Consider the following 23,530-nt stretch of genomic DNA (forward strand, 5'->3'; position numbering starts at 1 on the left):
GATTTTTCCCCGGTTCTAGCTCTCCAGTTCGATCTCCTCCTCAGATCGCAGCTCGCAGCTCGCAGCTCGCAGCTCGAGAACTGATTCCAATTTAATTAATGATATTGAACGTCGTGTGTGCCCGTTTTGAACCCTCCTGGTTCCGTTTCAGCCGGGGGATTTGGTAATCGAAATTATGAATGGACCGCGCTGGGGAACTCAATGAAACATGCCACATGTGCCCCAGAAGAGAGCACCTGAAGCGAAGAGAGCCCCAGAAGAGCGTGAGGCCGAGAGAAATGCAACCAAAAGCCAGCACTTCACTTACCCACTCGCTTTTCCCCACAGCAACTCACTACTCACTCAAACACAAACTCAAACTCAAACGAGAGTTTGGCTTTGAGCCGTTTGTGTTTGCCACTCATTTCTTTGGCTTTCTTTGCTCGACCGCTTTGTGTGTTTTTTGGCTTTCTTTTGAGCTCTATGCTCGGCAGCACTTTATATCGTTGGCCATTGTCAAGGCGAACGCACGCGAGCAGCGCAGCAAGGCAGCCAAAGAAAAGCAGCTGAAGAACTCAAAACTCCTCCGTGAGCAACTTATATAACGACTGATTAGCCCGGAGTTTGCTTTAGTTATTCGGTCAACTCTCGACGGTCAAGCTCGCAGCGATCTCGCGACTTGCCATCCAAAAAAAAAATAAAAATCACAAAAGCACCGAATCGCGTTTCAAGGAACTTTAAATCGCGGCTTTGACGAGGAACAACCTGCAAGCAAAGTCAAAGTCAAGTGCAACATTCAATACCCACCGATGTGCAATGTGTGTAATCAGCAAACAGTGATCATTTACATACATGAATAAAACTCATCTCGAAAGTGAAGCGTGACTCAGCATCGATAGCCGAAAAAGGCAGGAGAACAAGACAATCCGAAAGGAAAGGATACTTTTCGGTCACTTCCAGAACTCACGACCCCAAGTTACAGTTGCAGTTGCAAGTTATTCTGGCCAAGTGAGTGTTTATTATTAACTTTTACCACACACACGTATTATGCGCAATGACAAGTAAGAAATTCAGAAACAGTGATCTGCAAGAAATCTCCTTCTTCTTTGAACAATCTGCTTTGGGAACAACCTTGGCTCGATTGATTACAGAATTTCCCAATCCCCACTGAGTTCAAAATAAATATTTCAAGTGCTTTTAATAGCGGTTCACTTACCTGCGTAATCGTAAATATTTTTTAAATTTGTTTTAGCCACAAGTTTAGCAAGTTGTTTTTCCTTGAATATTTCCTCTTAGATAACAGACGAATATATAACTGTGAATATAAAAATATACAGAATTAAATGTCATTTTGAAAAACTTCACATAAGGATTAAGGGATCGTTAGATCATTTATGAAATTTAAATACTCATTAAGTGAAATTATTTCACATGTTTTGAATTTGAGCTGCAGAAAAAATGTTTAATGTGAAGACATTGACCAAATCCTTTCAAGACTCGCTGCAATTAAAAATAATGTACCCAGAGTGCAATTGTGATGGCATCCATTCCATTTGCATTAATTGGCAACAGATTCATTAAGTTTCGTTGTCTTGTGCTGTCTTTTAAAGATAATCTAGATTCCCCATAATTAAAAGAGAACACAAGTCGGGCAATTAAAATAATTAAGCCCCAGATGTGGTGTGAAATCCACAATGAAACGTGTCAGAATAGAACTCCCAACCAAAGAGTGCGAAAAAAAGATAGTAGAGCAGGACCGCGACCCTGATAAAAGGCGATGATGATCGGAGATCTGAAGAGCCAGGCTAAAGCCAAAGAACCCGAGAAGCGCAGAGACCACCGGCTGAAATGATCCATTGAATGTCAGCTACCGTGTTGGTTAGCTAGCTGGCTAGGGATCTTCGGGGAGCTGGTATTTAAATTTGCCCGCAATAATTGCCCTGGCCATGACTGGGCTTTGGCTGGGCTGACAGGGCTCTGCAGTTGTGGGCCAGAAAGCAAAGCTAGGGAGTTGGCATCATCACGATGACATGACAGTTACAACACAGCCTTCGTTCGCCTGGCAGCTATTCATTTACGCAGCCTGCCAGTCGCTGTTGATTAGACGAAGCGTGCGCTTTAATTGCCGCCAAATGGCAAGAAAGAAGCAAGAAAACCATGATGTAGAAAGAGAATCTTCAGGAGCCTTTGCCTTCGGCTTGGCAATTTGTCATGTGCATTTAATATTCGCCGAGGCCTGGGCTTCCGTGCCTTAAAAAACAATTTGCGTTTGTTTGTCCAGCTTGTTTGTTGCAGTTAGCGTTGATTAGCCTCTGCAAAAAGTTCTCCCATTGCAATTACGGGCAAGCAACATCAAATGCCACAACACCAGGTAGCAGCCAGACCAGCTGTGCCTCAGAGCCATCTAGTATCTAAAGCATCTTGCGTCCACCACCTGGCCACTCCCCACACACTTTGGTGTCAGCAAAGCAATTTCAAATGTCTGGCCATGCGGATTTTATATGGGCTCGGGCTCCATACGAGACCCACCGCATTTGGGCGTTCATTCTGCCGTGAAATTGATAGATTTAATTTGACATTTGGCGCAGGTCCGCGCGTTCGTTTTTGCATTTGATTTCTACCTTGCAGGCTGGCTATGTGCGGTGCGCTTATGCTTTTTCTATTCCCTCTATTTTGTAATTTACTTTTGCGGCTGACAGTGGTCATCAATGGCTAATCATCGTAGTCGCCGAGATGAAATCGCGAAATGGATTCTAAGTAGCGACTGACTAAGATTGCGACTGTGATTGTCAGGCAGAAAAACCGCTTCCGTTTCAGTTTAACCAAGATAATTGATTGATGGACTGTCGCATTTTCAATTGCCAAGAAATCTTTGTCTTCTTAGTCACCTTTCCAAGAGTTTGCCATCTGTAAGCCTCATTTGGGCCAACAGTTTTACTGTTTGGTTTTCGGCGTGCCCAATTACCATTTATGTTTATTTGCGATTGTCAACTTTTGGGTCAGTTGACTGTTTGGCCTGGCAATTAGCACAGATTTACTCAACAATGGTCGACGGATGGGAAATAACATAACTGTTTGGATTGCTTTGCATTTGGCTTTGGCCAGCGATTAACTCTTCTACTATTTCGGCACCTTTTTTGAGGCTAATGCCGCTTGATCTTAGATTGGCTTCATGATAATTTATGCACAAGATGCACGAAATTAGGTTGAGAAATTATCGAAGGAAATTGGCTGATGATATCATCATCCGATGAGAGCAGCTTTCTACACATCGCATTTCCCCCGAGAAGATTATCTGGCTGGCAGTACAGTTTATCCCACGATTCTGCGTGGCCATATCAAACCATTTTGATCATGTGAATTACACTTATTAAGTATACGCCCTGTTCGTCGCCTTCAGATCGCAGCCATATCTCCAGAGGCTAATAGCATGGCAACAGCACAACCTGTCTATCAAAATGCTGGCTCGTTTCGCACTTGATTCGCTTTCATTGAAAAGTGTCCGATTTGAAGACATGCAGTTTGGCTAATTCGTTCAGAAGTGCTGCCCGAAATAATTTGCGATTGTGTGAAAGTGTTTTGCAGCCGTTTGGTTTGTATTGCCGTAATATTTTAATTGAAATTTAATCGAAAAGTAAAAAGCTTTCAAATGCAGCATTGGCAGCGTTGGCAGCAGCCAGGGGCTAAGATATCTGAGCCAAGTTCACAGACAGAGACATCGACAATTGGGAGTTTCACTTTTCGCACACTCGAAATATCAATGAACCCAAAGTCAGGCGAAGACAATGGCAGGAGTTTCCACCGCCTCCTGCTGCCTGAAGGCAATCCGATATCCAAATAAAAAAGAAAAATTCGAAAAGAAGGAAAATGAACCCGAGGTGGGGATAAATGACACCATAGTTTGGGCAAACGATTTCAGACAGAAGAAGCGGCCGCCGAAAATCAGCAAGAAATAATCGCCGAAGAATTTGACTTTCGCTTGTTCGGCTTCCTTCGCCATAAATAAAAACGTCTTTCCCCTCAAAAAGCCTTGTGATTGTCGCCGATCGAATGCGCGAATACGAATACGAACCAGAGGAGGCGCAAAACGCTTTGGGTGCAACTCAAACTCAAACCCATCTGGCACGACCAAATGGCAATCGCCATCGCAATGCCAATGCCAATGCCAAGGCGTTTGTATTTACTTAAACTTTGACATTTGCCAGCTGGCTCGACGATGGATATGTGGATGCGGTGCCTCATACATATTTGTCTCTCTGCCGCCAATGATAATGTCGAAAAGAAAAAGCGCCAATTACCTGGGAGCAAAAGTAAAAGTCGGCTGAAGGATCTAGGCATGTGATTGGGGCATCTGCTGGCCAAACGAAGATCAGTCGAGTCAGGCAAAGAACACATCATTTATAAAACTAATAAGCATAAGCAAAACACAAGAATAAATTAATAAAGGTAATATGAAGAAATGAGCAACCGAATAGCTAAAGATTAGAACAGAACAGGTTAGCAGAAGTGATACTGTCTTAAAATAAATTCAAATTAAATCTACCGAATCGGATCCCTTTAAACATTCAATACGTGACCTCTGCCCAAGGTCACTGCAAGACGAGTAGCGCCTCTAAAGATCAGACCTCTGACTCATGGCGAAGACCTTCCCTGCCAACCCTCTGCGGAGTTTCTCCCGGCCGGATTTCGCTTTCAAGACTTTGCGCGAAGCCAAACAAATTTAATGACAATAATCCAATAAACGTTAAAGTCTGGGGATCGTGACAAAAATCTTGGTTGGGTGCACAAAAGAAAGCGCCGCAGACCCCCAGACCTACAAGACCTCCACTCCTCTATAGGAGCCCCCAATCCAGGGAGGCGGGAAAAAAAGCCGGTGGATGCCATTGAGTGCTATTAACATTTTGACATTGCATGCGTTTTAGTTCAGCGGTGTGTATAATAAAATAAAGAAGAGTCTGAAGATTGGGAGAAGAATTACATTAATAGGCTGGACTTCCAGAGTTAGTGGATCTTTCTTTACCGCTGGAACAGGCAACGTGCCTGGCATTTCGGGCATTTTTCCATTGTGCCGGCCATGCATGCCTGTCCGCCTTTATGAGCCAACCAACCACGAGTTTTTCTAGCCGCTTCTACACCCATTCAATGGCATTTTTATTATTGTTCGTTGGTGGTTGGTGCTTGGTCGTTGGTTTTTTTGACTGACCCCAATAGAAAGTGTTACAGTTCAATGTCTGAGAGGCTGAGGCTTCCGCCTGTTGTAGTTCTTTCTTTCATCGCCGCCAGCGGAAACCTCTTGTTCTTCCAAACTGCTGACGACAGGGGTGTAGAAGGGGGTAACCTGATACAGATCGAAAGTAAGAGTTGAAGATCTTGCGGAAATCTCCAGTTGATTAGAATGCCTGGCACTCCATCATCAAAACAATTTGCATTTTAAAACTGCCAAAAGAAAGTGGCCGAAAAGAAACGAGCATCGGGAGCATCGAAGTCGGGCGCGTGCATTGCATAGTTAATTGTGCAAATGTTTTCAGTCTTCAGTTGCTAGTTGCTAGTTGATATCGTAGTCGGTAGAATACAGTACAGATTGACCGGGAGAAACTTTTGCAAATTTCCAAGTTAAATGGCTGCACAGAAAGAAAGCAAACGCTTGCTTTAAAATTCAGATTTAAAGACTAAATTATCTTTCGATTTCTTGCTAGGAGTTATGGACATATATGAAGCATTAAAAATAATATTTAAATAATGGTACAGAATGCTAGGCTAAATCAGCCAATTGATCATGCATTTTCCCAGTGTGCCCGGTAAATGTGGTAGTCCTTAGTTGCTAGTTGAGTTATTTGGCTTTTGGCCATATTTAATTTCGTTATTTATAAGCAAATTTTTACCTCCTCGAGTTGCCGAGCTGCAACCCCTGCCGCCTCCAACGACAGAAACAAAAACCGCGATCGTCGACTAGGTCAACTTTCGCTAGCATGGAATGCGAAATGCAGCAGCAGCAGCAGAAGCAGAAGCTGCAGCAGCAGCAACTGCAGCAACGACAACCACTGCCACAACAACGACACCACTGTCAGCCAATAATAAAGCAAGAAGCTGGAGAAGAAGCTCTGGCTCCGGGAAAAAATCCAAGTTCTCTGAGTGACTGAGACCCTGGCGAATAATACTTGCCAAGATCTCTGGCTTGGTTTACCTGGCCTGGCTTGGTTTTTTGGTTTTTAGCTTGCTGCTTCTTTGCTTTTAGCCTGGCTTTCTTGGCTTCCTTCTGCTCGTCGCTTAAATAGTTGCAAATAAATTGTGTGGGTAGCGGTGGAAACTGGCAACAGCAAGTAAATTACTTCAATGTCACCTGCTGACGATTCAAACTCGAGATAAGCGCTCGACGTCAAGACGGATACAACATCCAACCATCCATCCGCTGCAGCCACTATAGAGTATAGCTATCTCCCTAAGTTTTCTCTCTTTTAATGAAATTATCGCTGCATCTCATTGTTTGTCTGCCTTCCCTTGCCTCGCAGCGGTAAACATTATTTATTTAGTTCTCGTTTTCACATTAAACGTTGTCACACTAAACTCAATTGCCGCAGATGCAGATGCAGATGCCTTGATCTGTATCGCCCGTACTTTAGCTTTAAGTGGGTTTGTGGCTCAAAACCGGGCCCATTGTTGTAGGCAAATATTTAACTAATTTGCATTTGTTTGCCTTACAGATACAACGACAACAAGACCCGATCTGAAGTTTTAGAGGATTGAAGACACGAGAGCAAACAGTTAAGGTATGTGCCAAATCAAATATGGCCAGGGTTATGTCAAGTTCAGAGTGTCTGAGCCCCAGAGTCGCAATAGGATGAGAATTCTACATAAGAACCGCCAGGATTCTCGTGTATTTTAATAGGCCATCCAGTTGACACCATACAATAATTTATGCATAGGCCGATTCCCAGAACACGGAAACGATCGAGGATCGAGCCGAAACCATGACCGCTTTTCGATGCGACCGGAAGGTGTCTGCTTTTATAGAACGGGAAACATTTAAATTTTCAGTAAAACGAAGTGAGAACGATGAAACAAAACCATAAAATTCTAACGAGTGCGTTTTATGGGGGCCCGGAGTGGAAAATGCAGCCAAGAAAATGCTCTTGTTTGGTCGTAAAGTTTGATACCGACGCCATTTACCTGAGAGGTTTTTCAAATTTTCAAATCGCTTAAAAAATAAATTAAAGAAATCAAGTGAGTGTAAGAGGAAGTGCGTTAGCAGCACATGAAATACGCCGTAGCTAATATAATCAAGATAAGGATGGGCTTTTCAATTCTTCTGGTATTCTTCTACAAGGTCAACCGAGTGAGATTCGTTTAGGTGCATTCCAGTGCATAGCAGCGACCCAGTTTTGGGTTCTCCGCCAACTAGGCTGATGTTTGACTAAATAGCAAATAATTTGGCGTGGGCTGGGGCCCCTCATATACGTACTCTTATATATACCAATTCCGCCAGCTGACTGACGTGCAGACACTGCATAAATTAGCTGTCCATATAAAGCATTAAGATCAGGTATAGGAATCAGGCAAGGCATAATTGTGCAATGAATATTGTTAGCCAAGAACAGAAATGCCAGGGAGAGGGAGCCCAGTTCAGTTGTCGTGGCTTCTGCTTCTCTCCTTTTCTCTCCCTGCCTTGTTGCCTTGTTGCCAATGTTGCATGCCGTTGGCCTGTTCCACTTTTGAGATGCTTTCTTGGCAGCATTTTCGCGTTGCTGCCTATCGGCAGATACAATTCCACGGCCACGGCCACGGCAGCGCGAATAAACTGAATAAAGTGAATAAACTGCACGCAGAGGACCAGCGGCTTTAATATTTATTGCGTTTTAAAGACGCATTCGAAATGGAAGCGATTGCCACAAATGGCAACTGTGGCCGGACCATAAATCTTGGCCAGTGCAAATTATATAATGCGATACGTTCTATATATATAACGTGGCCAATTGGGCTACTGACTCTCTTTTTGGTGGTTATTTATGGCTCCATACAAGTCCGCTACGATCCGCTTCCTTTCCGAAAAGGACTTGATTTCTCTTCCTGTGGCAAATGGTGGGTATAAATAAATACAAACACCTGAACCGCAACAACCTGAAACTTGCAACCCGAAACCGGAAGTCCAACTGTGATGCTGAGATATTGATTCTGATTGCCCGGCAGCAGCGAAAGATCAGCGGCCATCGAATGTGTGTAATGATGGTTAATAAATCAAACGGAGAATTACCTGGAATTCTGCAGACAGTCTGCGGCGGCAGCGTTTGTCTGCCTGCCAGATTCTTCAGCGCTCTGCAGCTTAGCTTTTTGCTGCCTTCCTGTCTTGGCCAATTCCACTCGATGGATGCCAACAAATTAGCGCAACGTCGGCAAAGGCGAAATCATAAGGCTTGCAAAGCAATAGCCACTGGCCAGTCATTTGGTCCGTCAGTCTATCAATCAGTCAATCCATCTGGCAAACAAACAAATCCCATTCCCATTCCAACGCCAAACTAAAATTGTTTTGCTTCTGTTTGCTTAGGCCAGTGTGCTGTTTGGCCAACACAAAACTTGTTTGTTTCCCCGCGATGTTTATTTGTTTGAATGATTGTTGTCTTAGCTGCCGTAAGCCGCTTTTAACCCCTTGAGTGCCACATATTTAAGTGCCTGCCATTCATCCTTTGGTCCGCCTGTACCTGTTGTGCACACAAAACTTGTTGACAAATGACTAGATGGAAAGGTATTTAAAACGACAAAAGGAACGTCTGGTAGATAGATGAAATATGAGAAATATGATACTTCCACAGAGGCTTTCAAATATGTTTTATATGAGAGTTTATTATAATAACTGGTCAAATAAGAAACAAATTACACTATCGAATAGTGCATAGTTATAAATCCAAGTAATCTTAAATGCAGATCACTTTCGTATGTGCGATTGCTGAGCACCTATCATAAAACTATCCTATCATAACTTTTAGCAAGAAACAAACGTGTGTCGTTAACTAATCAATGTTATCTTTAATTAGTCATTCGAATTTCTGGCCAGCTTCGTTGTGTATTTAAATTGTCCATTTTATGTGCATCTTTCGCGCCCAAACGCCAAACGCCAAAGCGCCAAACCAACGCTCGCAAATGGGTTAATGGCACATTCTAATCGGCCCAAATACACGGAGAAGATATGGCTGAAAGTAGAGATCTTGGCCAGAATTCTAGCTTCGAGTTTAGATATTTAGATGGCAGCCGTTTTCCAGCAGCCAGACGGGCCACAATGTGAACGCAAATTGGCTTAAATGCAAAAAGCGTCGACAATTAGCTCCGCGGTCGGTGGTTCAGTGGCAAAAGTGGCAAAAGGTGGTTCGGTCGGTTGGTGGGTTGTTGGCTCAATGGCTCAGTGGTTCGGCGGCTCCATTTTCTGCAGTGGGTGGTTGTTGGCATATGCAGTTTACAGTTAGTTTGCGCCATGTTGACAGTTACGTGCGCCGACAGCTTCCACCTGCCAAGTGAACAAATGTTGCATAAATTAGCCAGCAAAACTGGAGCGGCCAATTCACATTGTTGCACATTGTGAATGTTGACTGTTGGCAGTGGATGATGATGTTGCCGCCACCATTCGCAGCCTTTTGTACTTGCGTAATGCATTTTCACGCAATTTATAACCGTTTTTCCCCTTGGGAAACTGGGTCACCAGGAAAAGACCCCCAACAGGTGCAGCTCGGCTCAGTTCAAAAATTCTTGCAATTTACATTTGATTGAGTCGTAAATTTGCAACGCACACATGAGTTACTATGTTGTTGTTGGTTGGTTGGTTGGTGGTTGGTTGGTTGGGCGGTCGGTGGGTGAACAGTTAACTGGGCATAAATCATATGACTGTGGGAGGCGCGACCGCCAAGCGACCTGATTTCCAGATTTCCAGGTCCAGTTTTCTAGCTCTCGATGATGATGATGATGCGACTTTGGCGTGCGCTTTTCAATTTGTTTAGATTTTGTACGGGTTGTTTTTCCTCTTGTCTCTCGGCCGTTTCCTTTTCGGGCTTTGTCGGGATTTATGTTTGACTGTCAGCGGTTATGAATCTCTCCCCCAAGAATTTTCCAAAAAACGAGAAAAGCCAACATGACGACACGTGCCAACAGAGCATTCGATTTCGAAAAAGCATGCTTTTTCCATTGTTTTTTTGCCTTTCAGTTGCCATTTAATTTACTTCTGGCCGGCTTTCTTTCACTTGTGTATACTTGCGCCAGTTTTCTAGAATTTCTAATAGCCGGCCGCGCACAGAGCAACTAGCATTCATTATTGTTTGCTTTTAAACGCTTTTTTATCGACTCGAATTAACGCTCAAGTAGAATTTGATGCCATCGGACAATGGAACGCAGAATGGCCAGGTGAAGGCCGGAATACCACAATGTGGGCTGTCAGAAAGCGAAATGTACTTGGCCACATGTCCCAAAGAACTCTCTATTCTCCGGTACCTTCACCGGATTCACCGCTTGCACTTCTCGCCACAAAGTTCGTTTTGTCACGTAGATCAAATAAAATGTGTTTTTATGAGGCGATTAGTGGCCGCTGTTGCAAGGGGCCTAAAGCATATCAACGGCCGAGAAAAAGTGAAAAGAACTTCAAGTGTTTATTGCCTGGCTTATGACCATAAAGTGCCACTCGCTCTGATGAAGATTAAGATGTAGCTGATGACGCGTATTTTTTAATGGGTTTCCAAGTGGCACATTTACGATGGTACATCTACGATATTTCTGCCACATGTGCCACAAATGATCATGAATGTCCATCCTAGGGATCTTTGATGATGAATGTTTTGACATTGTCTTGAAACAAAGAAATCCAAATAGATTTCTTCTAGATATACAGAGTGAATGGAGAGAGCTTGGAAATTGTCAATCCAAATGCTTCCTCTACTTACATACCACAGATCGCAACTGAAGCCAATTCACCAATCAAAATCGATATTATGCAGCCAAAGAATGCTACCCGTACATTTACCTATACTTTCCATGCCAACTGTCGTTCTTCAGCCTTATCAGGGGCATTTATCGAGCTGCTTTGGCAGCGAACTTGTTCTGTATCGCGCCGAGTTCCTTAAGCATTTTTCTGATACTTGTGCGAGAGCATTCTGAATGACATTATCTATAAACTAAACAACGCAATTTGCATTGCTAAATGGCTGGGGATGCATCCCGGGATTCTAGGGGGAAACACGCCCCGCCACAACATAACTGAGATTCCTTTGCATGTCATGAGCATTTGCGCGGGACTCCGTTACTCTGAATGTTAGATGTTAGATGTTAGATGGAGTTCGCTCTCCTCCGTAGTCCACAATACGGTGTTCTTGTGGCCGTGGCCATGTATTTATGCGCTCTAAACATTGTTAGTTATGCAACAGGCAGCAACAACCAGTCCTCTCCACTTATGCAGCATGACAGCAGTGGCGAGGAGAACACAAAGAAGACAACCACGACAACATCAGCAGCAATCATTGGCGGGCATCGATGATGGCAAGGCCTACATTTCAATGTCAGCTGGCCCAGTGCTACCAATCAAGTTGTTAACTATGCAAAAGTAGTAAATTGCGAAGCGGTCGGTCAGAGCATCAGCACCACTCAGCCGCACTCAGCAGCAGTCTGCAGCAATTGTTATGAACTGAACTTTAAATAACAATCAGCCAAGTGCCGTTAAATGAATGCGACATTGTTCTGCAGTTGCAGCTCCGAGCTGAGCAATATTAATTTGCGGCCTTACGTTAAGGCTAAGATATTTGCATAATAAACGCCAACGCCTTGGCAAAAGCAGGCTGTTTATCTCCGGTTACCGCCTGCCCATCGGCCAAAAGCGCATTCTCATCGTATGGGCATTCTGAATCCCATTTTATTGGCGAGGTGGCTAAGGTGCTGGTGCTGGTGATGGTGTTGGTGCTGAGCCACTGCAGTCGCTCACCTCGTACATTTCCGAAAAGTAATGGCCCGGCCAACAGTGATAATTTATCACTGGCCAGCAGCCGGACATGCGGCAAAGCTCAACGGTACTTGCGCTGGCCAACACAATGCCTGTTTTGGCCCGGTCTTTGGTCTTTAGTCTTCGGCTAGTAGACTCCAGTCTGCAAGTCCTCAAGTCTGCAACTCTTTGGACTGAACCGCCATTGTGCACCGGTCTCAATTTGTGCGCTCTCGGCCAGCGCACAATCAAATTGATATTTGCTGCTATATTTAGTTTATGATAATGCCGCCTCGGCGACTCCAGTGCTAATATGCTGCTTCCTTCTGGTAGAGAGCACTCATTTCTCGGCAGGCCACATTTATTATGCATGCTCAGGCCGACTGGCATTGTAAGCCTGCAGTCAAGTTTTTCCTTCTTTCTACTGAGAAAGTGTTTTTTTTCTTCGAGCTGCAAAGTCAATTAGCATTTGGCATTTAGTTGGCATAAATTCAAATCGACCCGACCGATCGAAAATATTATGCCTACTGTGGGAACCAGCATACGAAACTAGAGAAATTTGTATTGACTATATTGAAAAGCGGCAAGATGGGGTAGGCTGACCTTTCGATCGGCAAAGTAAAGCGAATCGAATTCAATCTAAACGTTTTCAATTAGATTTGCATCGGCAAATGAGTTCATCTTTTGTTTTCACTTGCCACAGAGTTGCAGAGTCGGGGCGAAAAGCCATTAGCAAATTTGATAGAAACTCCTAGGCCTCAATCAAAGCACCATAGACACCATACACACATGCTTAGTTCGTTCCGTGAGTCTTTTGTTTATGAGCCAGACATTAACAAGGAAGAATTGTTGGAAACTAGGAAGCAACTGCGAATGGCCAATGGCCCGGTCTCACCTAATAACTAACCAAATTGTATCTCTCTTCGATTGGAATCGCAGAGTAGTTTACATGATTGATAGATGGAAAACCGCTTCCAGCAACGATGCGGCGGCTGGTTAACGTTCAATTAGTGAAATTGATAGACATATCTAAGCTCGTCGGGGGGAAATCATCAGCCATTGAAGAACCAAAAGTCAGAGAGTACGAAAAGAATAACAGAAAAACGGAAAAGACCAAAAAAAGATTTGACTGGCCACAAATTACAGCAACTGGTTAATTAAAATGTAGCTACCCTTTTTTCCTACGTTCGGTTACGCTCACATGAAAATTCTAAGTGCCACGAAACCACAGAACGTTTTTCCTGAATCCCCCGGAATCCAGAATTTTGAGTTAACCGCATGCCACACACACGCACGTTTACCGTTCCTCTGGTGGTGGGGCCATTCTTCTTTTGGCTTTTCTGTCCACTTTGGTCAACGGCTCATTACATTTGTGGGTTAGCAGGTGAAACTGAACCGAATCGAAAGGAAAACCCACAGAGGAAGGGCCAGAGAAAAGCAAGAAAGCCAAAAAGCCACGAGATAAGAATGGGTCTGCAATCAAAGTCAATGTTTCGGCCCGCGGTGGCTTATTAAAAGCGCGTTGCGTTGTCTGTCGAGGCCTATAATTAGCATAAATTCATTCATATAACTACTAATTGCAAGTGGAAGTGAGCGTTCCGTAATGAGTTCGCCTCTGGTTTATTCTTCGGTTTCTTCAGCTTCTTTGGTTTTTTTTTTTATTTTTCCCATTTTGCCGTTCAATCGAGCAGAAGAATGGTGGCGCGCACCACCGGGATGATCGAGGGGTTCTGGTTACAGGTTGCAGGTTCCAGGTTGCAGGTTTTAGCCACATATTGTTTTTGGTGCAGTATCTTAAAGCATGTTATTAACATTAACGGTTCTTGCTCCCCACTCTTGTTTGGTTTTCATAATTTATGTGTGAGCCGATGTTGCAGTCGACCAGGCGCAGGAGGAGGCTCTCGAGGTGTGGGCGTGGCCCTGGTTTTGCATGCAACCCACCTTCCGGCTAACCCCTGCTCCTAATTAATTATGTAACTGACGAAACATTAAACAAACGCCTAGCCGTAGAGTTTAATACGAAAATGTACAAAAAGCCAGGAAAATCCGAACGAAACTCTTTTCTCACGCAGCCGCTTATTAACCGCTAAATCTTCTTCTTGTGTCTCCCCGCAAAATAATGAGCCACACTTTAGATTATCTCACAGGTGGCTCAGCGCAGTGCGAATCTCGAATTTCTTACTGCTTTGTCTTTTTACTGCTGGCCGGTGAAACTTAAGTTTTACTCTTGACGGCGATCGGCAGCCGAAAGACATAAAAATATTTAACGACATGAAAATGTCTGTTTCGCTTGCCTTTTTATGAAGAGGAGATAGAGCTTGAATTCACTTTCACGCCGAATTGCGGAAAATAGTGTGTTACTTAGGTATTAGCGAAAAACGGAAACATTTGAATATATCTTAGATACGACAGCTATAAAGTGTTAATTGTTTCGCGCGTTTGAAGTGAGATTGCATAAGAGATTAGCAGAGAGTTATGGCAGAGTCAAGTTACTATGTCGACTGGTCAATGACTTCAGGAAAATTGTGTAACAATAATAATAAGTATGTTGCTAGATGCCAAGTACTTGCAGCAAGTACTTAAGTAAAGTTCGAGTGGGTTCATCTGCGAATTTAATAGCATTTCTCTCTTTGAGCCTTTATGAGAAGTAGTAGCCGAAACAGGTCCTGTACTTTTAAAGCGTCAAAGGAAAAGCCGAAACAATAAAAGTGTTATGACCCTAAACACATATTTTAAATGAGAAGAGATTACACGAGAAATATGTTCAACCCACTCTATAATAATACTTATTATCACTTCTGCCTGATCATTATGCTCCGAAGATTAGGTTTAGATATGTTCCCCTTACGAAAACATTTCGCGGTAATTTATTATGTGGTGAGCATGTAAGGGCTCATATTTCATTGGTAATAATATTAATTATCCCAGCTGACTGAAAGCACCTATATAGTTGATGTATCTGGAACAGTGCACAGCTATACTAGGTGAAATCTGGGCCCCTGGTGTTTCAGGGCTCTGGGATCTCCCCGGTCTCCCAGGTTTTGGCCCAGCATGGTGCCACCTACGCCCGGTCGCATCCAGACACTCTCTTTCCGTAGTACTCCTCCGAAATATTTCCCAGGCGGCGGCGCTTTTCACACATAAAACTTCGCCCCACTGAGGGCCTCAGCAATGTTTTTGTTCTGATTGTCGGTGGTGCAACTGTTATTGTATATGCACAATAGGAAGACCCGAGCGCATCTGTAGCTTTAATTAAACGCTGCGAACACACAGCGAACAACTCAAGCAATTAAAGCTCGAACACAGAAAGGCCGGGGGAATGCCATGGAATGCCATAGAATAGCATCGAAGACACAGAGTTCCGTTCCGTTTTCATTCCTGGGCGAGCAAAGCCCCCAAAGCCTCCAAAGCCCCCGTGGAGGAACCCTAGTTTCTGCTTAGACTAACGCCAAACTAATAAAATGCACACCAGGAATTACATACGTTGCGCGTAATGTGAAATTAGTTGCCTAATTAACATTTAGCCGTCTCCCCGGGGGCTTAGCTTTGGAGCACACAGACTACCAGGTACCCACCATACTCACACCGTGTACCATTTCAATTGCAGACAAAATGTTTCTACGCCGCTGCACCTTACTGCTGCTGATCTGCCTAATTGCGAGTGACGCCGCCAGCGCCGCACGCAAAACAAAGCGTCCTGTCAAGCCGGTCAAGCAGACCAATCCGCGCACCAATGTAACGCCCTCGCCGCCGGCAGTCGCCTCATCGGGCAGTTCCACACCCGCCAGCACCAGCAGCACCACCACCACGGAAGGAAGGGGCGACCAGGAGGTGGTCACAGTCGGATCTGCAGCTCCAGCCGGCAGCGGAGAACTGCCCAAGCCTCTGGTCACGCCCATCGAGGTTCAGCCCGAGGCGAAGACGGACAAGCCAACAGCTCAGGAGGAGGACTGCGATCCAGATATGATTGGCTTTGAGATTATTACCGGGTGAGTTCAGTTCTCAAAACTAAGGTGTTTGTGCACTTAGTCACAAACTCCGTTTCCCAAACCATGTCAAGAATTGCAATAGAGATTAGAAATGGATATTGCCTCTTTATCCAAGTCAGTTTAGTGAAAAACAAACATTGTTATGAAGTATTGCATAATGAATGGAAAATGTTACTCTGAACACCACCACCTTTTCAAAACTGTCACAAAACAATGCGGAGTTTCACTCAGCCCACAGCTTGCGCAACCGCCGGCATTATAGAAACTTGATTACATTTTATGGCCACTTGTTATTTTCACTTTTGCTTTTCTTCTAAAAATTTGAATTTTTGAGCGACAACACAATGGGCCGGCCACAGGTTTATTCATGTCGAATGAAATGCACCTCGACATCTGGGCCAATTAACATTTCCATAAGAAGAGAAGACGCGATAACGGTGAACCCAGAAAGGGAACCAGCAAAGGGAATCCCACCACCACAGCACCGCTAACTGGCATATGCAAATTGTGGCTTCGGTAGGAGTGACGCTCTTCGGTTAAAACGTGACTAATCCATGAACCGAACTCAAGCGAACTCATCGCCTGCCGCAAGTTCGTTGCCTCAGTCTTTTGTTTTGAGCCGTCTATAATGAATACCCGCTATCGCAAGAATGTCCGACCACTTTCGTTTTCAATCGAATTGGGAATCTATTAGTGGGACCGGGACCATAAATCATTCGGCAATCTGGGAATCGATCTAATTTATAAATCATCTTTCCTCGCCTTTCAGCTACGTGCTTTCGGCTCCCTCGAAAATGCTGGACACTCTGCCCGGCACATTGATGCTAACCGACTGCTTGGAGGCCTGCCAAAATAACGAGTCCTGCAGCGCTGTCAACTACGAAACCGGATTGTGTGTGCTGTTCAAGACGACCGCCGATAAATTGCCAGGTGAGTTAGAAAGTGTGAGAATTTCAAACGGCTGTGTGCTGTTTTATATTTCTTTTTTGTGCCAAAGAAAGCTCAATAATTCAGGCGACTCAGCGGCTCAGCGACACAGCCACTCGGCCGTTCATTCATTCATTTACTCAATTACTGAGTTCTAGTTCATGCAGGTCGGCTGCGGTTGTCGTGGCCCGAAGGCATAAATCACCCGCGTGTTCGCAAAAAAAAAGGAAAAAAAAAAAAAAACAGAAATAAATAAAAGCGAACCTGCAGCAGCACACGCCTCTTGCTTTTACGCACGACGCGGTTTTTGGCCCGGCCTGCAAACTAGATTTTTGCCTATTCTGCAGGCAAACTGGCTTTTGGCATAGTAACGCATAATTTCTGCAGCCTCAGCCTTCCCAGTCGAATCTCGAATGTCGATGCAGTTGTCGTGGCTCGGCTGCTTCAGCTGATTCAGCTGACTCTGCTCCAAAAGACTGGGGCTTTTGCCCGTTTCTCAACGCCTGTTACTTCGCAGTGAAGGGGCGTGTGCGTAAAACGCATAAAATACGCACATCGCCGTTGCCTATCCCCCTTTTTCCGCCTTCCGCCTTGCAACCACTTTTCATTTCTCAATTTCTGCGTTTTCAGGTTCACTTTCGCGCTCGCAGTTTCCGGTTTTCACCATCTACGCACAGAAATCGTGTTTGGGCGTGCGTCCTTGCTCGAAGGCCTGGTGCATCGATCGCGTTCAAGGTTACCGCCTCCCGGAGCACGTCAAATCTAGTCAGACGGTTCTGTCGCGACGCGACTGCTTGGAACTCTGCTTGGGGGAGACCGAATTCACATGCCGGTGAGTGTTGATTCTTTTACTTTGGTAGCTTGCGTCTTAAATTCAAATGTATAGTTGTCTTGTTTATCTGACAATATAAACTCCATATGAAGTGACTAGTACTAAAAGGCTTGATACTTGATAACCACCCTGTACGAAAGGTTTTAACAATTTTTATAGCATTTTAAGATTTTGACAAACATTGCTAACACTTGAGGATTTCGAGCGCTTTAACTCGATGTCATTGCTCTCGTTCAAACTTGCCAATCTTTCCTAATTCCTTCTCGTACCACTTACTTTCTTCCACTACCTTCGCCACTCGCTTTCTGCACTTCACTCTTCCCTATACCGCCCTATACCGCTCAATCCACTCAGATCGGCGAACTACTACCGCCACTCGGGTCTGTGTGAACTGTCCGACATGGACCGCATCACCTTGTCTGCTGGAGGAAGTGTGGAGCCCTACGATGGAGCCGATTATCTGGAGAACAATTGCGCCGAGGAGCCCAGTAAACTGTGCGAGTTCAAGAGGATTTCGGGTAAGATCCTGAAGACAGTGGATTCGGTTTACCAGGACATCAACACCATCGACGAGTGCCGCGATCTCTGCCTAAACTCGCCCTACAGGTAGGGTATTCTTTAGGCGAAAATTTGAGCCCTCTCTGATAGCCAACTTAATGTAATCCCGTTCAGATGCCACTCTTACGACTACAACGACACTGGAGACATGGTCTGCCGACTGTCGCACCACAGCCGCGCCACCTTGACCGACGTGATGGATCCCTACTTGGATGTGCCCGAGGCAGCTACCTATGAACTGTCAGCCTGCTACAATGTATCCATTGAGTGCCGCTCCGGTGAGATGATCACCAAGATTAGAACGTCCAAACTGTTCGATGGCAAGGTTTACGCCAAAGGAGCACCCAAATCCTGCGCTGTGAACGTGAACAACTCTTTGGAGTTTGACTTCCGCATGGGCTACAATGACCTGGAGTGCAATGTGCGCCAGAGTGCTTATGGCAGATATATGAACGACATAGTTATCCAACATCACGACATGATTGTCACCTCCTCCGATCTTGGCCTCGCAGTTTCCTGTCAGTACGATTTGACCAACAAAACAGTGCTGAATGATGTAGACCTTGGAGTAACTGGAGAGATTGAGTCCTCCCTGAGCGAAGAGATCACCATTGATTCGCCCAATGTGATCATGAAGATCACCTCTCGAGATGGCAGCGACATGAAGAGGATCGCAGAGGTTGGGGATCCGCTTGCCCTGCGATTCGAGATCGTGGAGCCCAACAGTCCGTACGAGATCTTCGTGAGGGAACTGGTGGCCATGGATGGCTCGGACAGCGCCGAGATTACGCTGATCGATGCTAATGGCTGCCCCACCGACCAATACATCATGGGCACCATCCAGAAGCTGGCGCAAAATCGCAAGGTGCTGCTCTCCCAGTTCGACGCCTTCAAGTTTCCTTCGAGCGAAGTGGTCCAGTTTCGTGCCTTGGTCACGCCCTGCATTCCACGCTGCGAACCCGTGATTTGCGACAGCGAAGATGGCGCCAGTGGAGAGCTCAAGTCTTTGGTTTCGTACGGGCGCAAGAAGAGATCGGTGCTGAATGGAACTGATGGAGGTAAGTAGTTCTAGTGCAATTTAACTGCTCAGACTGATGAAGTAAAGATGTCAAATCGATACTAATTATAAAATTTATAAAATAATCATTTACATGATGTTGAGCTTCTTATGAATATTTTCGTTTGGATACCGATGTTTACTAAAAAGTTATTTCCCCTTTCTTGCAGTCGAGTTCTTGCTCAGCACACGCCACCGTCGTGATGTGGGCCCTGTGGATGATAACATACTGCTCATGCAGTCCATACAAATCACAGACAAGTTCGGCTTCCAGCCAGAGGATGGCACCACTACCCATGGAAATGACAGCGGTCCCCACGAGAAGGCCTATGCGGGCGTGGCCCAGGACAAGCTCACTTGCCTTAATGGCTATGGTAAGTTGGATGTTCCTTTCCGGGGGCTCTGTGAAAAAGCCCAATCAAGCGCAAATCAAAGCTAGCTTGATTTGCATAGACAAGCTGGAGGATCAGGAGCTGAAGCCAGAACCGAATCCGCAGTTGGACGACATCGTGTCCTCCGCGCGTCGTGAGGCGCTCAGCTTGTTCTTGGCTCGCTAATTTTGATAATGAATCAATTTTTCATCATTGCCGACTTGAGCAAGAGGCCTTAAATTAGGTTCTTCGTTGTCCAGAACGTGTTCTGTGTTATGATGGTGGACTGGCTCGTTCCTGGTGTCTCTGCTGGCTCACGACCAGGTCACTAGTTCACCCAATGCTGTGCAGCAGGATTCTGCACGCCTCGTTTTCGTGCGGCGCGAAAATCTTTCTGCACAGTTGGTTGTCCATCCAGATGGCTGCTGGGTTTTCAGCTCCCGGGCTCTCGATCTCTCGAGCTCCAAAGCTCCAGCATCTCCCAAGTGTCACTGCTTTTGTGGAGCAATTTCCAGGCCGCGTTGAAGCGTTAAATTGACGAATGAAACTCCACTGGACCACCAAACATCAGGCGCACATTTCAGTTGTAATTACGCGCTGCATTTCCAGGCATTTCGAGGCATTTCAAGGCAGATCAGAGGCGAGCAAACCGAAGCAATTAGAGCAACGGTTCTACCTGTGCTTAAGCTCATTTGCCGCACACATTGCCCACTGAAATCACCTGGCCAACTTGGATGTGCGTGTGCACCCAGGAGAAGATGAATCTTGGCCTTCATCTTTGGCATGCAGAGCGGCAATTTAACGCCGAATCAACGACACCCTGTAATTTCTGAAAGCTTATGAGCGCTTTACATTCTGCAGCGGTATTTATTTAGAAATGGAATTTTCCCATTACGTCAATCATTTTAATACTACTCTATGGTAGTTCAGGAACCTAATTTGTAACATTACTCCTAGGTTCAGATGTGTAGTTTCGCTTTCATCAAATTTTCCATAATTCAAATTTTTTCGCCTAATAGCCAGTTTGACAGTCATAAGCTTGGTTATCTTAACCAACACTTATTGTTATAGATTTAGATTGTCGTTTATTTTCGATTTTTGTTTATAGATCTTGGGATAAGCATTGCTAAATCTAGATTTATATTTCCTACTAATCAATAATCCATTTTAGTTTTCCTTGGTGCTCTTAATTCCCGGTTACTCCAGTCAGTCATAAAAAATAAATCAAGTAGATGAATTAGTTCTATATCATTTTGAACTCAGTAATTTTCTTGGGTTTCGCTATTTAATTTAATGTTCCCTTCACGGCAAAGTTTCCAATAGACTTCAATGAAAATGTGTACGTTTAATGAATCAATAATTCGCTTTTAAGGCTTGCGCAGCGAGTTAATCCTTTGGATTAATACAGTTTAATTTTTATGAGCCTCCTTTCAGCAGATATCTGGATACACCTTTATTATTTCGAGAGATTTTCAGCGCTTTTCCTTGCTATTTATTCTGGCTTCAGTTTCATCAAATTCTTTACCATTTTGTGGGCGCCGCGGTTTACTCATTGCTCCCGAAACTCCCACAACTTCGTGGACCGTTTATAGTAATTGTTATAATTTTGTATATTTTCGTCGATTCCTCTTTTGAAGCTTTTTGTTACTGTTATTGTAGTCTTCTTGTTGCGATGAAAAAGCGGAGGCAAATACATAAATAAAAGTCTCAAGTGCGTGCACTTTGTTATTGAAACTCATTCAAGTCATGGAAATCATGATGATGATGATGACGATGTTGTGGCTCTCGGTTTGTTTGTTGATTTGTTTTCGGCTTACTTTTTATGGTCATTTGAGGAACGAACAACCACAACAATGCTACCAAGTAATCTCTGATAGTCATCTGGCATGTCGTCGACGCTGTTGCTCTTAAATTCTGATTTCGTGAACTGGACAAAAACAGCAGAGGCAGCAACGCATGCAACTTGAGCACTGCACTGCAGCACAGCTCGACTTTGAGTTTGAGTTTGACTTTGAGTTTGGCGGCACTTTCACCCGATTTCTACCGGCTGTGGTTCGGTATTTCGTATTTCCTCCGCTGGAGCCCGGCTTATTTATGTGGCATGTTGCACTGTTAAGAACCCAGGCAAACGGGGAAACATGCGATGTCTAGGGTATAGAAAGTGAAGCCAGAGAGTCCAAGTCCAAGTCCGAGTCCGAGTCCGTGCCGAAATATGCAACTCATGCATTAAATTGTCGTTGTTTTATTTCTCATTGTTTTTGTTTATCTTCAACTTGTTGCTGTCAAACTTGGTCACTTGGTCACTCTGCGTCTTGGGACCTTGGAGCTATATTCTTCTTTTCGCTCCTCTACTTTGGTTTCAGTCCACTTCGAAGTGGGTCAAGTGGCGCCCACTTTTGTTTTCTGTGATAACCAAGCCGATCTGAGGTCACTTCTGCCTTTTTTTTCCTCTCGTTCTGGTTTTCCGCCCATCGAAGCGATCTTATCGGCATTTTGCCGGCTATCCGCAACCAGTTTCCATCGAAACTTTTCGAACTAGATCGGTAACTCGAGATAATCCCCTTGATTTATGGCGATAAGAGGCCCACTTCCCTTTTTAAAGTGCTCGAGTAACAATCTGGAGCGAATTCGAGTTTTCTAATTCTCAAGTGGCCTAGGCTAAAGGAAGATTAATGATTTAATGAAATAAAAAGTGGGAGCTTGCTCCATTTCAGTGTGTGTAATAATACTTTGAGAGTGAGGCGGCTGTTTTCGTTTATTCCCACTGATTTGTAAAACCAAAAATCACAGCAGTTTTTTTCGCAATCTATTCTTTCAGGACTCATCATGGCCGGAGCCCTGTTCCTGTTGGCCCAGTTGAGCATCTTTGGCATCTGGAAGACCGTGCAGCGCCGCAGCAGCAAGGAGCGCTACCTATACCAGCACGAGCCCACGCCCACCATCACCTACGGAGCGCCCACCATGCTGTACGGACCACCGCCCAACTCCTCCGCCGGATCCTCGGCATCGGGAGCGTCGTACGGGGGCAGTGCCAAGGACACGCTGAGCAAACTCTACGACAGCGGCATCAACGGGCGCTACGGACAGCAGTTCTAGGGGAGATCTGGGTGGCTCTGGCTGTTTACCGGGAACACTTAGCTGGGAACAAACGCAATATGCCTCGAAAGCTTCAAAAGATTCGATGAGACTTGAATAGAAAATATTCGCCTAGCAGCGACACATGAAATCTAAAATCATTGAGAACCCTTGATTAATCCAGCCTAGACTAAGTCTACGATTAGTTTACACTCGGAGTTTTGACTCCCTTTTTTTACGATACAATAGAATGCGCGCTTTTAAATGCACTGGAAATGCACAGGAAAATGGAGATTCCAGCATTTTAAATCGGCGCATTGCCAAGAAAAGAACGGAAATTGAACCCGATAAATTCGAGTAAGTTTATAGAGCTACCGACTCTCTAGCGAAAGTTAGGATAATTGTAAGTTTAGTAAGAAATCTGCTTCATGTCCTCGAGCGTAATGCATTTATAACTATACTATTTATTATTAACTATATTGCTGTCCTCAATTAACCCGCAAAGTTTGCCAAATAATTTTGTATCAAAATGTTTTGCGCCAGGCTTCTGTGCAGGGCGGCATTTCCAAATTTCCGGATCCCAACAATCCTCTTAACCTAACTATTAATTTTCGAATCATACTTTTTATTATTTATTCGCCGAGACGACAGGCGGTGCTAGTTATTAGGAACTTCTGAGAGACTTAGTTTAATCTCAAGCAGAATGGAGAAGAAGAGATGAAGAGTAATAAACGTAAATTTAATAAACGAATTGTACTGATTAAGTAATGCAATAAACCTTACGCCTAAATAAAAATATTT

General features: G+C 44.5%; 1 protein-coding gene across 1 annotated transcript; it reads left to right on the forward strand.

Annotated features, from left to right (window-relative positions):
* The first annotated feature begins 493 nt into the window (after positions 1-493).
* On the forward strand, positions 494-23,519 carry LOC6539014. Its single transcript, XM_002099480.3, has 9 exons — positions 494-987; positions 6,681-6,746; positions 15,528-15,909; positions 16,679-16,839; positions 17,467-17,668; positions 18,023-18,274; positions 18,341-19,284; positions 19,454-19,657; positions 22,473-23,519. The coding sequence occupies exons 3-9, from the start codon at positions 15,533-15,535 to the stop codon at positions 22,748-22,750; spliced, it is 2,418 nt and encodes an 805-aa protein (XP_002099516.2). The 5' UTR covers positions 494-987; positions 6,681-6,746; positions 15,528-15,532; the 3' UTR covers positions 22,751-23,519.
* The last annotated feature ends 11 nt before the right edge of the window (positions 23,520-23,530 follow it).

Source organism: Drosophila yakuba, chromosome 3R, assembly GCF_016746365.2.
Source record: "Drosophila yakuba strain Tai18E2 chromosome 3R, Prin_Dyak_Tai18E2_2.1, whole genome shotgun sequence".
NCBI classification, from domain to species: domain Eukaryota; kingdom Metazoa; phylum Arthropoda; class Insecta; order Diptera; family Drosophilidae; genus Drosophila; species Drosophila yakuba.